This window comes from Pipistrellus kuhlii, unplaced genomic scaffold (assembly GCF_014108245.1).
Source record: "Pipistrellus kuhlii isolate mPipKuh1 unplaced genomic scaffold, mPipKuh1.p scaffold_m20_p_18, whole genome shotgun sequence".
Lineage (NCBI taxonomy): Eukaryota > Metazoa > Chordata > Mammalia > Chiroptera > Vespertilionidae > Pipistrellus > Pipistrellus kuhlii.
This window is the reverse complement of record NW_023425493.1, coordinates 19,940,739-19,957,749: the sequence shown is the minus strand read 5'-3', so window position 1 is coordinate 19,957,749 and position 17,011 is coordinate 19,940,739. Positions and strand designations below refer to the sequence as shown.

Sequence of the window (17,011 nt, the reverse complement as noted above, 5' to 3'; positions counted from 1 at the left end):
TCTCTCTCTCTCTCTCTCTCTCTCTCACACACACACACACACACACACACCACACTGGTTGAGACACACTGGAGTAAATGGCTGCTTCTAGTCTACATTCTTTTTTCCCTGTATGAGAAATGGAATGTTAGATTTAATTTAAAAATATATATTTTATTGATTTTTTTACAGAGAGGAAGGAAGATGGATAGAGAGTTAGAAACATCCATGAGAGAAAAACATTGATCAGCTGCCTCCTGCACACCCCCTACTGGGGATGTGCCCGCAACCAAGGTACATGCTCTTGACCAGAATCGAACCTGGGACCTTTCAGTCTGCAGGCCAACACTCAATCCACTGAGCTAAACCGGTTTCGGCTAGATTTAATTTTTTAAATTTGTAATAGAGTTACTTTATACTACTTTTCCAAAGATTTGGGCTGAAAATCAATGATACAATATAAAATTAGGCTGAAAATAATTTAATCTCATTTTTGGTGTGAAAATTGCTGATTGGAGCCTCTGTTTTTCACTGAGTTGTGAATGTGGGCAGATCCTGATCAGCAAAGAGTCTTCCTAATGTGGCTTTGGCTAATAAGTCCTGAATTCTAACAAGGGTTTGCATATTCAAAGAAATTCAAGCTTTACATTCTAGTATTTTCTCCCACTGTCACATCCATTTGCATTTTATATTTTAGCTAAATGGACTCTTCTTTGTCCAATAAATATTACATGGCTGAATGAAGTTATTACATGTCCTAAAAGGAAGTGAAAACTTCTTACCACATCTTAAAAATAGTTTAATGTGTCATAAGTAGTTTAGGTAGTTAGTAAGTGTAAGCCAGAATGAAGTCTGAATTAAGATTTTTATTGGCTGATTGATTTGAGAGTGAAGAAGAAGAAGAAGTGAGAGAGAGGTTTGTCGTTCCACTCATTCATGCATTCACTGGCTAATTCCTGCATGTGTCCTGACCATGCATGGAACCCAAAACCTGGCACATTGGGGCAGTGCTCCAACCAACTGAGCTACCCAGCAATGACAAGTTAAGAGTTTTTAAGAATTATTCTGGTTTTTCCATTAGAGGCTCTTAAATATTTTTGCACAAGGACCACTCAATGTGCCCAATCTCCAGTCTATCTAAGTCTATATTCCACTTTTTAGTGGAGAAGACTTGGTGCTAAAGAACTAGAGAGGAACACCACAAACAAACAAATAAAATTGGCAGAAACATAGAAATTGCTTAAATTCCTAATGATAACATAAGTAAAACCTTAACTCCTCAACACAGCACCGCGGTTGCCCTGAATTCACAGGGCCTTCATTTTGTACCACTTCCCAGAGTGTGGGCTTCGGTGACCTGGACAGGGCAGTTCAGGCTTAGCATTAACACCCAGGATTCCATGGCAACAAGCCTTCGCCCCTTAAGACCCAGTGAGAGTGCTCAGCAAGCTTTTCCAGGTGCTGACTGCAGTGTGGGAAGGCCACCTTCAAGTCCCCTGCCCTTACTAATCTCAGCAGTTGCTAATGTACAAGCAGTCTGTGGAAACAAATGTAAGGAAAGGAGGGTCATGTGGCTCAGAAACTGGTGAGAAGACTGAGTGACAGGTAAGTCACTCTATCTAAAGGGCTTTCCAAACAACCCCACATGGGCCTCAGACCATACATTGAGAAATGCTGCCACAAGTCCAGCAATCCCCAAAGGTTGACTGTGACTCGCTTATCTAACTGGCAACCTCCAAGCTGGCTTTCCACATACTATACACATCACACCCAATGCAGCAATCTTACTGATTGCATCCATCTTGTATCCTCACATCACCCTCCCACCAGCTGTCCAGCAGTGCCAGACAAAGGCTTGTGGGGTGAGGGGAGTCACTTTTGTAAAATATAAAAACAAAAACAAAACCCTCCAACAACTTAAAAAAAACAAAAAGAAAAGCCACTTAGGGATGGGTATTTTGGTCTGCGCTACAGAAAGGGGTAATGATTCTTTCCCAGTGTACTTATTGACATTCATCGAGCAGCATATAGTTTATTTTAGCTAGGGTTTGTGATGTAGCATCTATATTTAATTCCACAGGCTGTCAGGCAACTCATATATTTACAAACACAATCCCGGAAACAATGTGTTTGCTGGTCACAGCTGCATCTGTAACATCTCAGGAGCTGTGTGCTGTTTGGCACAGCTCAGGAAGGGCATTATCATTTTACATTCTGCTCCATGCCAAGGCCCAAATGAGGCAGAGCTAGGGCTAAAAGTTCAGGTTCGGTGACAGGCCTGGCAGAAGGCCAAGAGCAGGAATAGAACTGTAGGCTGCGGGTCAGAGTGAGAGCTGGCTTGTCAGCCTCACCTCCTTTCTGCAGCCTGCAGAGTGATGAGCAATTTCTATGTGATTGGGTGAGGTTTAGGTTGGCTTCTCAGGCCTCAGAGAAACCCTAACCATCCTGCTGGGGAGTAAGCTGGCCTTAAGAAGAGGAAGCCAGGCTGGTGGGAAGGAGGCAGAGGCTTAGAAGGGCTTCTCTCTGGAGGATGGAACAACTCTCTGCCAAGGGGGTGGAGTGACTGGCTGAGCCAACTTGAGAGTGGCTGGGCATATCCAGAGGCGGGGGTCAATCGGCATAATTCAGGTGATCTTGGTTCAGGGAGGACAGATCTGTTGGCCAGAATACACAAAGAAAGAGGTAGTGGTGCAATTAGCACCAGGTAAAGGGGCAGGCAAATCTGAAAGGTCTGTCTCCCTACAACAGAAGTGTGGAGCTGCAAGCGGGTGCAGGGGCCAGCAGGGGTACGAGCTTGCACCTTAGATGGACCCTCTGAGACTGGGCCCTGAGGAGGGGGATGGGAGACTTGGGCACAGGCTCTGTTCAGCTTGGGGTCTGAGGAAAAAGCACTGGCACTCAGGGGCACGCAGGGAACCAGCAATTGTGGGTTATCCACCAGGGCCCAGGGTGGGGGAACATTCTTGATCTTGGGACTCTTATTACAGTGAAATGTAACTGCCTTCTCATAAGGGTATGCTGATGGGCCATCTAAACAGGATCCACAGAGGTTCTCCAAATCAGATGCTTAGATGGCCTTCTCCAAGCCAGGAAAATGATTTCAGAGAACTCCTACTTTTGTATTCTAAGGCTCTGGACTTCTGTCAATCCATAGCAATTTTTAAATACAAGTCACCTGGAGGGGTCTAGGTATCCTCCGTGACTATGGCTCCCTCGTCAGAGTAAAGCCGGTGAATCTTAGGTTTAGAGGTCTGTTAGGGTGTACTATGGCTTCCTGGGGAGACCATTATTGACTTATCTGTTCTTGAGTTTTTCTCTGTGAAATGGGAATTTCACAATATCAACTTCATGGAGATTTCAAGAGAATTAAATGAGTCAATGAATGGAACGGGCTTAGACCAGTTTCTGCATGGAGTAACCAATGTCTAAACATAATTGGCGATGATTATGATGATGGTAGCTCTGAAGATGGTGAGGAAGTGGAGGCAAAAGAGGTGGAGCTAAGTGGAAGCCAGGCATTCTGGTTTGGTGTTCCATGCTCATGACCCCTCCACTGTGGAGCAGCTGATGGGGAGAGAGGGATCTCAGTGCGGGACAGAGGAAGGCAGGCTTGTTATCAGGGCTCTAAGAGCTGTTGGGGTTTCTAAAAAAGGAGTGCCATGGAAATGTGTCATGGTTTAAGAATGTTTCATCTGCATGGAGGTGAGATTTTAAAGGCCCTGAAATATGCAATTTTTCATTTAGAGGTTCTATTCTATGGGCAGTGCCTTCATTCTCTACATGAGAGACCCCTATGGCTTCAGGGGAAGCTCTGGGGCAGAGGCCTCCCTAGACTGCACTCTGTGGCCTGGACTTCATCACACAAGCATCTGGGAAAGCCTGACAGTCTGTCTCTCCAAGAACAGTGCCCAGGACACCTGCTGGCAAGTATGAACCCCTGAGACTGACACATGAATCTTCCTCCGCATGTGAAGGGCTGGTTATTATACAGCAGAAACCTGTAAATGTGGGCCTCTGAGGGGATGGTACCTACAAGGTCTAATGTTACTAAAGCTCCGTGTGTGTGTGTGTGTGTGTGTGTGTGTGTGTGTGTGTGTGTGTGAGAGAGAGAGAGAGAGAGAGAGAGAGAACATAGATCATCACTCCTAAGCTTATCACATGATCCTCAAGTCCTGTTTCATGAGGGTAAGTGCTGGGACCACCTTGATCATTAGACTTACTGCATCCCCTAGTACAGTCCTCATGCACACAAACTGTTGAGTAACTGACTGATGGACAGAGATGAGCTAGGAAGAGGAGAACCAAGTGTAGACCTTGGACTGGGAATATTCTCGAATTTCATTCCTTGAGGAGTGGCTCCAGCAAGTCCCTCTCCTTTCCCAGCCTCTCCTCTTAAGGATTTCTGAGGAATGAAAGAACATTTAGTAAATAGCAATTATGATTAGCTCTTATCTTTGCTTGAATAATCATCAATGTGAATAATCTGATTCTATACAGGGAAGATATCCATGTGTCTCACCTATTTTAAGTCATGCCCTGACCAGCGATGGGGAAATGCATGAAATGTCACTTGCCAGTTCCATGCCAGATCTGGAGGTGAAACTGAAGGTCCTATCACAGAGCCTGGAGAGGACAGTGGAGTTCTGGGTGTAACCTCTGCCTGGCTTCAGTTGGGGCATCATGGCCCTGCTGCAGCTCTCTGACCTGCAGCTGGGGGCCTATTATTGGAGTTAAAGCACCATCCTTTGTTTCTGTTGAAGCTGGCAGATCATCCCAACAGCAGAGGAAATTAAAACTCATTGATCTAATAGCACCCACGTTCACCCCCGCCCTGTAGGAGTACCCACCCCGAATGTTTTGCCATTTATCCTGTCTATTCTCTTTTTCTGCTCAAAATAAGAGGTTTTGCATCAAGATGTTGCAGCTAACCAGAACAAAACACTTTCTGCCAGTTTTACCACTGACATCCTCAGATGTATTCAGGAAAACACCTCCTCAATAGAGTTGGCCAATTAACCACTCAAATGGCTTGAGAACTTATTTAATGTCACTGCCTAATCACTTTATTAAATGTCACTGCTCCACCAGGCAGGGATTTCTGCTTTATCCCTCCCTTTTCTTATGCTTCACTCCCTTTCTGAAACACAGAGCTTCCTCCTAAAAATAAAAGCTTAATGCCTCTCCCCTTCTGTTTGTGACCCTTGCATTTGCCTAGAATAATGGGATTTCAGCACTGGGCCAGACCAGAGGGCTCATCTTACCTCTTAAATCACTTTGCTGATGACCAAAGGGAGAAAGTCCCAGAGGGAAGTAACTTACTCCCAAGGGCACCAACTTATAAGTGGCAAAGCCCACAAGGTTTTGTAACTATAAACCATGTCAGTGGTGCAGTGAGGCGTGAATACGACAGGATCTGGAGTAGGTAGACCTGAATCTGCCACTGAAATACATGAGCTGGTAATCCTAGCCTCAGTATTCCCATCTGTTAAAGGGGGAGCAGACAATCTAGGAAGTGAAGATGGAGCGTGATTTTATTATCCATGCTTTATAAGCAGGAAGTTCCACACAAATATTAAATGATTTGTTCTGGTGTTTATCAATGACATTTATTAACAAGGTTAATAATAATTTTGTTCATTACAATACTGATTTCACACCTGTTTCTCCTTTTCTTCTGGCCTCTAATAATAGGTTAGCCATATCTTTAACTCCTCTAACATGTAACCCCTATTCTGCAGTAATTTTCTAAGGGGGAATTTTCTCTCACTTGTTGAGATGTAGTACACAAGCTGTGGATGCTCACATTCTAACTGGCTGTCTTGACACAGCTAGCATAAATGGAGATTGAGATGAACAGGAGGACACAAGAGTCCCCAAGAGGCCACAGCCAGGGATCACCTCCAAGTGGAGACAGGATTCTCATAAGCTCTCCCGTTTGGAGACTGCAAGGGTTCCTTCTTGTGTGAATTCATTTGCACCTGATTTTCTCTTCTGACAAAACTATAATGTGTTTAATTTCTGGACAGATTTGAGCTAATGTACTCACAAAGGGAAAGTTAGGACTTACTTCACTTGGACCTTTGGTCCAAAGCGAATTTATCATTTGGGTCTGTGTAAAACTCTGTCTTAAATATGGTCTAAGTAAATGAAATTATTGGGCTTCCACAACTAAATTTATACTTTTTTTTAACCAAAGAGCTAGCCTCACCATCATTTTAATCTACGGGTATATAATGAGGGGTGTTACTCACACAGTCAGCATTAGGACAAAGGACACATGGAAGCATCATAATTATTTAACCTGTTGAATATTAGCATTGCCACCAGAAGTCATGAGAATGTAGAAGGTTAAAAATTATTTTACAAGTCACTAATAAAAACACTTCTAGTCATATTATTTTTGGATTATGAAAAAGAAATGGCCAAAAGCTATTCCCTGGAGGAGCTTAATTTTTACGTAACTGTCAATGCTGCAATTATTTTGTCTTTTTAAAATTAAGGCAAATCAACAAAGTATAGGACTTTTTTTTAAAAGAGTTTTGAAACAAGTTAAAACCTCTCTTTCTTAAAAAATTTTTTTAGTAAAAATGTCTTGAGACCCTGAGGAAACCTATGGAGCAGAAACCTATGGAGCAGAAACCATCTGAAAAGGCCTGGTTTTTCAGATGTGCGGGAGGCTCTGGATTTGGGCGTTGTTGCTGCGCTCAGCAGACTCGCTCTGCAATCACAAGCATTTGATTCTAAAGCCGATACTGCTACACTCAGTCAGGTTTAGCACAATGTGAGCTCTGAGCAAGCACGATTAGATACAAAGAATGACAAGAAGCACGTGTGGACTCAATAGAGCTCTCTTTTTCCCACATGCTGTCACCTGTCCTTACAAAACCCTTGACTCGCAGGTGAGCTGGCAGCTACCATTCCCCAGATTACAGCACAGGACACCAAGAGGTTCAGTGGCTGGACCATGGCCACACACTGTCACTGGCTCACAGTGATCCCTGGATGGAATGCATGCAATTGAATCTTCACAATTTTTGGGGGGCCCTTGATTGTTGGAATTACAAAACAAAGACCTGGCCTCTGATCTAAAGGGGTCTATAATCCAGACAGAGAGGCTGGATGTGATCAGATTTAGGGGTGTCACTCTGCTGCAGAAAATGCCACACTCACTTTTTTCTCATGTGAGAAGAATAGCTAGTCTTCAGGGAACACAGAGAACCCTCACCAGGACAGGCCTTGTGCAGAATGGGGGAGGGGTAGCATTGTCTTTTTCTAGGTCTGTATTGTTTTTCTATTGCTGTCGAACAAATCACCACAAACTTAAAGGCGTAAAACAATAAAAACAAATTTACTATTTGAAGTTTCTGTGGGTCAGGTCCAGGTATGGGTTTGCTGGGTCCTTTGCGCAGGGGCTCACCAGACTGAAAAGAGGAAACAGTTCTCATCTGGGGCTCATTTGGCTGTTGGCAGAGCTCATTTCCTGTGGCCATTCTAATCTTCTTACTAGCTACTGACTGGGAATTGCTCTCAGCTCCTAGAAGCCACCTAAAATCTCTTGCTGCCTGGCCCTCACAGGACATCCACAGCATGGTGTTTGCTTTCTTCCAGGCCAGCTGGAGAAAGGTCATCTTTGGTTAAAGGTTTGGCTGATTAGGTCAGGCCCACCCAGGATACTTTCCCATTTGATGGTCAACTGCTTACTGACCTGATGATGAGAGTGTTGTCTCATCTTATTCACAGGTCCTGTCCACACTCAAGAGGAGGGCCTTAGACAGGGCATGCACTGATGGGAAATGTGTGGCCATTTTAGAAATGTGACTGCCTACCTATTCGTGCACATCTACCTGACTGCTGTGTCAAGTAGCCCAGCCTCCAAAATGAGCATCCTTCTCTCCCCTCCAGCAATATGCCTTTAGAAACAATGTTTTATAAGAGGAGTTAATCACTAATGGTAGAATTTCAGATAATGACATGAGCACCTGCTTCTGTAATGCCAATGCTTAGCACAGCGCCCTCAATTGATGTTTTTCAATAAATCATTAAATGAGAAATACTCTGGGCATCCTTATCAGATTATATCCTATTAAATATGTTACATCCATGTGTAAGGCTGATTCCTCCTTTTTATTTATATCACTTTACCCCATGATCTAAAAGATATGAATCTGCCGAAACTGGTTTGGCTCAGTGGATAGAGCGTTGGCCTGCGGTCTGAAGGGTCCCAGGTTCAATTCCGGTCAAGGGCATGTACCTTGGTTGTGGGCACATCCCCAGTAGGGGGTGTGCAAGAGGCAGCTGATCGATGTCTCTCTCTCATCGATGTTTCTAACTCTATCCCTCTCTCTTCTTCTCTGTAAAAAAATCAATAAAATATATATAAAAAAAAATTAAAAGGAATGAATATACACTAATAAAAGAGTAAGATGCAAATTGACCGTACCTTCACAACACCCATGAGCAAATCAGGAGTGAGTATGCAAATTAATATAACAAAGATGGTAGGTTAATTTGCATATGCAGGTACCAAGTGGCTAGGGTAGGGTGGGGCGGTGTGCTCAGGACCTCTGGGCAACATGGGAAGGCGGAAAGGTGGCTCCAGCTGGAGCAAAGTTGGTGCTGGCAGCCAGGGGAAGGAAAGTCTATTCTTGCATAAATCTTCTTGCATCGGCCTCTAGTGTTATTATAAAACATTTGGGAAATTTTCTCCCTTCTATGATTTTACTGTTTATATTTAATTTTTTAATCCATCTAGAACTAATTTCCCAATATGATGGATACAATATTCCATCCCTTACCCAATTCATCTGTAATGCTTTTTTAAATATATATTAAGTTCTCATGTATTGTATAATGAGCTCTATTTTTAAGCCATCTGTTCTATATCATTGATCTGCCCATTTAATTTGTGGGTCAGTATCACCTGTTTTAATTATTGGAATTTTATAATATCTTTTAAGATCCAGTAGGGCAGGCATGGCCTCATTATTCTTCTCTCACCTAGTCCCTTAAGCCTGGGTCTGCCTTGCTGCCTGCTCTAGCTCCTTAGAGAGCCCAGCATGCTTTCACAAGTTCTGGACATGGAGCCAGACCTAGGTTCATATTCTATTCTACCTCTGCATCTTCCTAGCTCAACTACTGAGTCCCACTGAAATGTAAACCAATAATAATAATAATAATAATAATAATAATAATGCTGATACAACTCTCTTACTGTGTGTTAACTGGGGCAACTTCTCAAAATCATCCTGCACATATAAAGTGGTCAATATCTCCTAGTTGGAGTGGAGGAGTGACTCTGGAGGTCCAGGCACGCATGCTTCTGTCCCTCCATCCTATGATCAGGGACTGATGAGAGCATCCTATACAGATGCTGAGTCTTAGATCTCTCTAGCTTGGGCCAGCCTTTAAGTTGGGAATATCCAGGATTGATACTTGGCCCCAACTTCTGAGTGGGCTCTTCCTAGAATGTGTCCTGCCCACTGATATTTGATGACACAGGCCCATTGGTGAGACCAGGGTGTTCGCCTGACATCTCCATGTGTACTTTTCTGGTTCCAGGGGCCCTGGAGGAGAGGCTCAGAGGGGGAGAGTGTGGCGAGAGAATGAAGACACCAACCGCCCGGGAGAAGCATGAGGTGGCAGAGCGGCACTCAGTTTAGAGGGCTCCGGCCGGCGGCGGCCCCATGGACAACCCTGCTGGTGCTGGGCCTCCCCGGTTGGGTGTTGGCTGTCTCGGCCACGGCCGCTGCTGTGGTCCCTGAGCAGCATGCGTCCTCAGCTGGCCAGCCGCCCCTGGACTGGCTGCTCACGGACCGGGGCCCCTTCCATCGCGCTCAGGAGTACACTGACTTCGTGGAGCGGTACCGCCAGGGGTTCACCACCAGGTACAGGATCTACAGGTGAGTGGGGCCTCCTTCAGAACCCAACCTGGACAGACAGGCCCTGCGGGCGGGCGGGTGAGCCAGCTGGAATGCCCGCAGACTGAGCTAGAAGTGAGGGCTGGAGGAGCAGCGGGCAGAAAAAAACAAGCCTACCATGTTGGTGTTTAAAAAAAGAAAGAAGAAAACACATAAAGGCTGGAAAACCTGCTGATGCCTCCTGGGGAACTTAGCAAAAGGGTTTCTATTTATAGGTTCCGCTGCTTATAAATTGAGGACAAATGAGGCAGCAAGAGTCAGCATGTGGCCAGGGCTGCGGCAGGAGGTTAGAGTCAAATGCTGGGGCCGGGTTTTAACTAATGGGTTAGATACTTTTATGAGTTGTAATTACCCAGACATGCAAATGAAGGCAGGATAGCTCCTGCTCCTGCTCCTGCTCCAGAGGCCTGGGGAGCTGCTTGGGGTAAGGGACAAAATTCCTATCAACACCACAGCCTCAGCTAGCCTTGCTTAGGGAACCAGGCTGTACTTCCTGGCCCGTCGGTGCCCATCCTCAGAAGTATCAGAGAGCAGAAAGTCAAACGTGAGACCCATCTGGCCCGTGTGACAAAGCAGGGATAAAATCCCCACTGCTGGACCAGCACTTGCAAAGCAGGAAGCACCTCAAGATCCTTACACTGGGGCTCCCAAGAGTGCATCCCTGAATTCTCACGTCCCCTTCATCCCTCTGCCCACTTGCCCTCTCGTCTATTCTCTTTCCCCCTCACCATGCCCCAGTCTTCAAACAATCCTGAAAGCCTGGGTGAACTTATTTTCTCTTATCAAAGACATTTATTTTCCAATTACAAATTAGTTCCCAATGAAAAAATGTGAGAGAAAATATCTTAAAAGCACAAGGAGAAACAAAGCCTATTTATTAAGCACCTAGAAGTTGTTAACTATGTGAAACATGTGTGTCTAGTTATATGAACATACTCTAGGGGTGGACCTCTTGCTAGATCTAGCACTGTGTTATGTATATTAACTCATTTATTTGTATTGAATTGAGAGGAGGGAGGGAGGGAAGGAGGGAGGGAGGGAGGGAGGGAGGGAGGGAGGGAGGGAGGGAGGGAGAGAGAGAGAGAGAGAGAGAGAGAGAGAGAGAGAGAGAGAGAGGGAGAAACATCAACGAGCTGTTTCCAAACATGCCCTCACAGGAGATGGAACCTGCAACCTTTTGGTACATGGGGTGATGCTCCAACCAACTGAGCCACCTGGCCAGGGCAGTACATTAATTCTTTTAATTCTTCTAGCAACTCTATGCCGGAAAAAAGAACAATACTTCTCCTTTTTTACAATTGAGGAAATTGAGGTCCAGAGAAGTTAGGGGACTTACCAAAGGACACACAGCTAGTAAATGGTGAGCCCACACTAGTTCCCAAATGGTCAGACTCTAGAATCTGGGTTCTTGAAATATATTTAGGCATTATTCTATTTCTAAGAGGTTGGTTTTTTTGTTTGTTTAATGTCTGCAATAACCATGGTATCTGTTTGGGTCAGTATGGTATCTCAGAAACAAGGTTTAAGGTATTTAGCACTGGAAGATTCCTAAATGGGAAGAACATACATTTATAGAGGCCTATTTCCTGGCACATGATTCTCATAGGCACATGCAGATGAAGGGGCTGGAGAGTTACAGATCCAGCTGAGAGAAACAAAATCCTGAGAGAGAGAGAGAGAGAGAGAGAGAGAGAGAGAGAGAGAGAGAGAGAGAGAGAGAGAGAGAGAGAGAGAGAGAGAGAGATATTAAACAGAAAATTCCTCCAGTCCACAAAAATGAGATTTAATTTACCTTAGATTTTTCAGCTTACCCCAAATCTTTCAGAAGCACTGTTATCACACAAATATATATATATATATATATATATATATATATATATATATATATATATATATATATATTTATGAAAGTACATTGGAATTGAAATAGGCTGAGAATTGCAACACCATCATCCACTTCAAGGGCTGTAAGAACTGGAGGGATTCAACTATCAGTTTCCTTCTCAACAGTTTTCTTCTCAGCAAGACCCAGCCCCAGCCTGGAAGCCACGGAGGGCTTGGTAGCAGCTCTGAGCTAGCCCATGGGGAGGAGAGTGTGTAATCATTTCTGCATTATCAACCGTTCTATTGGTTGGCAATGGCTTTCTGATCATTTAGTGTAACAAGCTCTTACACGGTGTCATTCTGTTTTTTGGGTTTTTTTTTTTGGGGGGGGTGTCAGTTCTTGCACATGAACCTGTACTTGGGGAGGCAGTAAGCATTCATTCTCACAGACATGCAGCATTCTGGTTTGTGACCCTTTGGTGGGGGACCAAAGAATGGTCACACACAGCTGCTCCAGGAGAATTCTGGGAGTTTTGCCTTTAGTTATCAAGCTAAGTGGTGGCTCCATGGAGACTTGTTGTATCATCTTTATTGTGATCCACCTCCTTGTTCCTGTGGGAATTCCCTCTTAGCCCCCTTCTCCTTTGGTCTCTAGTGACAACTCCCTTTGACAAATTCATGATCTTGCTTCCTCTGATGAAAGAGGGTCACAAGAAATTATTAAACTATACATAGAGGGTCACTCACATGACCAGTAGGGCACTTTATCCAGAAGGTTAGAGGATAATAAGCTTACAGAGAGTATCAGAAATGTATTATGGTGCAATATTCAGTCTCAAACAGAATCCATTCAATTCTCTAAGAAGAAAGCTTTTGGTCCATCTAAAATGATATTCTCGTGTGCTCTCCATAGAAGAAAGGAGATGAACTGTAATGACAAAGAGTAAGTCTTTCCAACAGGAGGGATGTTTGGTACAGAATCCCAGGAAGCTCTCTCGCACTAAGAGAAAGACATCCTGTAGCTGTGCGAACAGGTCAGAACTAGCCGACGGCAAGGTTCTCATGTTAGGCTCTGGATCCCACATATTCTTATTGGGATATCAGCATGTGTTCTCACTTTCAGGAGATGACATGCTGCTCTAGAATAGCTCTGACCTTTCTAACCACGGGCCCCAGAGTTTGATGCTCTCTCCATTTTTCAAATTTGTTTTCACATAGGCCTACGTTCTTCTGATGGAAGGTTCTGGAGCTAGCTGACCTGTTTTCTAAGCCTGCAGCTGTGGCTTCCTAGCTGTGTAATGCTCAGCAAATTATTTAATATCTTTACTCTCCAATTTCCTTCTTTGTAATATCAGAATAGAAATAGTCCAAATAAATTAATGTGCAACACTAATAAATTAATGTGAAAATTAAATATGTTGGTTGATGTAAAGCACTTAGAACAGTGCTTAATCATTACTACCTACCATTATTAGGTTGTCCTCAACAAATAGTAGCCAATGCAAGATGGTAACAAGATGAGAGCCACAGGTGCTGTCTTTGTGATGTCTGCTAAGGGCTGAGCATCCAGCATCTTATATAAGAAAGAAAATAGTTATTTTCTTTCTAAGCATATTAACCTTCACCTCTCTGCTCTGAGAGGAACTCAATCAAAGAATGCATGGATCTTCTCTGGGCACACTCTTCCTGGTCTTGAGGCTTAACAGAGGGAACTAATTGGTTCAAGCCTGTTTTAGAGTCTTAACAGAGGGAACTAACTGGTTCAAGCGTGTTTTAGAGTCACCACAGGGGAAAGTCTTTCCCCTAAAGTCAGAGATCGACAGCTTAGCAGGCCTTCCTAAGGATGTCCTACAGGAGCCAGTCACTGCCAGACCTGGTCCCAGGTGTGACATGGACAACCTCAGGATGGCACCATTACGAGAAGCAAGACAATATGTACTCTTGTTAAGCCTTCCTAAGTAAAAGGATGGTTTGATCATCTCACTCAATATTTTGGCATGCTTTTACGTTCCAATAACCAACCTCTCATTATGCCCTCAAGCCCTGTCAGACCAACATCTGAGCAGTCAGCCCACTTCTCAGACACTGACTCTTAGGCTATTAGTCAGAGCCATCAGAGCGAGGTCCCATCTCCAATTCCATTTGTGATCCCCAACCTCCCTCTCTTGCTTCACTCCATAATAAAGACTTAGGTGATCCAACTCTCACAGCAGTCCTATAAGGCATAGGAGGCGATTAGGTCCAAGGCAATTAGACGGACTTATTTGTTCAAGGTCAGAGAGGCAGAGAGGAACAACCAGAAATAGCATTCAAGGCTCCTGACTTGTAGTCTCCTGCTCATTATCTAGACCACGCCACTTCCCTCTGACTGTAAGTGCATCTTCATCATAACACGCAACCTAATCAGGCACCTAAATTGAGCTGATGCAAATGTAAATATGGTTTCTTGAAACACTCTAGCGATAATGTTCCATTCTCTCTTTGCTACAAATCAAAGTAATGAGCAGTCTGTTTTTTTTTTTTAATTTCTTTTTGTATTAAGGCTTTAATAGAGAGATAATCATGGGATTGGAAAAAATCCAAGCCACTATGATGAAACACTTAAAACTCGGAAGGAATAAATTAAAATTAGGAGAAAAAGTTAAAAACCATACAGAACCATGAGTATAATACAGTGGTTAGGAGGAGACCAAGGTTGGGTATAATTCCAAATTATTGACCTTTGTCAATATTCAATATTATTTCCATTTCTAGCTCTCTCTCTCTCTCTCTCTCTCTCTCTCTCTCTCTCTTTTTTTTTTTTTTTTTTTTTTTTTTTTAGAAAGGAAGGATTTGGGAATACAGTAGAAGTCTTTTGGGAGGAGGATAAACAAAAATTATATTAAGTAACTATCTTCAATGATTAAAAAAAAAAAAAAGGGCATTACATTCTGGCCACGTTTATAAATGTTGAGAACCTAAATAGAACAAAGCTGAAAGCCAAGAGGGTGGAGTGGTACCCAAAGGTAGTCAGTGTTGAGGCAGGAATGTGTTTTAGCACTTGCATCTGGAAATATCCAATGGGACAAGCAGGCACAGAATCAGAATATGTGATGGACAAGGGCAGTTAAGGACAAAGAAGTTATCAGCAGGCACCAGTACAAGAACGCTTAGAAAAGAAAACTTGTTTGCAGTTCATCAGGATGAGAAAATGAAACATAATAATAGCTCATGTATACAGGAAGTGAGAAATGGGAAAGAGCAAGTATTTGAGCCACACCGCTCCAAGTGCGGTCTATGACCCAGCAGTTTTGGCCTTACCTGGAGCTCTTAAAAAGACACAGGACCTCAGGCTCCCCCAGACCTGCGGAATCAGGACCTGCATTTTCACAAGAGCATGACATTAAAGCTTGGGAGATGCTGTGTTTTGTTACACTAAGTGCTCAGGAGACCAAGCGGAGAGCAGGAACTACCAGGGTGATGGACAGAAGGCTTCAAGGGAAGGCAGCATCTCCCACGATGCCCTGGAGGTAGTGAGAATAGTGACAAGATGTTACAGATGAAACAGAATCATAATCAAGGAAAGTTAAATTTAGGAGTTATTAGTACCAAGGCACATGAACTCACAAGAATAGATGCAGCAGCTGGGAGAAAAATTTAAAAGCAGAAAGGCTGGAGGGCCTAGAACCAGCCTGTGGGTGCCTCCTGGGAGCAGAGAGGTGAGGAGGCAGAAAGCAGCTGTGGAAGCAATCACAGGAGCAGCTTCAAGCTGATGTATCATCCAACCACTTCTCTCAGACTAACAAATACCAATTTGGATAAACAGCAAGCCCTGGGAGAGCCACCATCTCTAATTAAGAGATCACAGTCCATGTAAACAGACGACAACCAAAGGCAACCTCAGCCTGCCTGGGTAAATCCCAGCGATTCCTTAGGCATTCATATGGCTACCAGGACAGACAAAGGCTGCTACCACACAGTTACAGGGAACTCTGAGGGCGGGAAGCCACAGTTCTCAGGGGGTGGGACAGGCAGGGAAGGAGGGGAGGTCTCTTGGAAAATGACTGTCATCCGACTGAACTGGCTGATCTCTGAACTTTACACTGGGTGGGTTTATATTTTGACAATCAGAGAGTGCACTGGGATGGAAGGAGAGAAAGGCATGGTGCACAGAGGAAAACAAGTGAGAGCAAAAGGGGAGGCAATGCGGCCATGACCAGCCTGCAGGTCTGGTCATAGGCACTATTCCCCAACCCACTGAGGTGAGAGAGAGGGACAGATGAAATGTTGAGAATTTGCTTTAACCAAGAGTTCTGCACTGGCTAAGTGTACAGCACCTCTGACATATCACATGCCATCTAGAGGGCTTGAAATCTTTATCAAAGGAATTCCAGTCCTGGGTGTCTGGAGGGGGAGCAGAGTCCTTCCTGCCCCTTCTCTGACATGGGAGAGGAAGGTGTTCTCTCTTGGAAAAGGAGAACCAGCACAAAAGAAGCAACTATGGATCAAGAGTCTACGAAGAGCAATGTTCATTCAGCATTTTTGAGGGCTGACTCTGTGCTTCTGCTTTTGAAAAATTCTAATAATAAACCATGAACAAGAAGAACACCATTCTTCATCTGATGGAACTTATAGATAAGCACATTTAAATACAGAGCCAGGTCACCCAGCAAAGAAAGGTCAAGGAAAGCTGGAATAAAAGGTGATGTACAGGCCAAACCCAGTGAATGAGGGAGATAGCAGGGGGGCTGGTGTGGTGAACAGTATTCCCCAAGGCCTGGAGACAAAGGTGTGGTTCAGGAACTAGGCAGCCAGTCCCACACATCTGAAATCAATGTCAAGATGCACTTGAGTGTGTCTCTCCTTCCCCTGCTCTGCCCCACTATGTTATTTTCACCATAATTCATCTGTTCAAAATGCCAAAAGGCTCTGAAACACTGGTTTCTTCCAGAATGCAGTTTCAAAACACTCACCTGGTGGGGCCTGTCATTTCTCTGCATTAGGGGTGAGGAAATGAAGTATGTCTGGAGAAGGCAGGACCTAAGGATATTTCTCTTGTGGGCGACTATTCCCCAGGTGATGAAATGGTAAGCAGCGCTTTCAGGTCCTGTAAACTTACTGGGTCAACTGAGAATCCAGCGTCATTTATGCTGAAAAGTTTGAATTTAGAGGAAGCTTTCCACATCTTGCATGTGCTCACTTGGTTCTCCTATGGGCATTTATGGTGCATTTTCTTTGTGCAGAACTTTCTGGACACATGAGCAGGCTGAGAGAGAGAGAGAGAGAGAAACAGTTTTAGTGATTTCTGGGAA

At 44.1% G+C, this 17,011-nt stretch overlaps 1 protein-coding gene across 1 annotated transcript in view; it reads left to right on the top strand.

Annotated features, from left to right (window-relative positions):
• BRINP2 (BMP/retinoic acid inducible neural specific 2) overlaps positions 1-17,011 on the top strand; it is a 94,690-nt gene that overhangs the window by 33,814 nt on the left and 43,865 nt on the right. The window contains exon 2 of the mRNA XM_036442671.2: positions 9,538-9,878. Within this exon, the coding sequence (XP_036298564.1) occupies positions 9,610-9,878 (269 nt within the window). The 5' untranslated portion in view covers positions 9,538-9,609. The remainder of the gene's footprint in view (positions 1-9,537; positions 9,879-17,011) is intronic.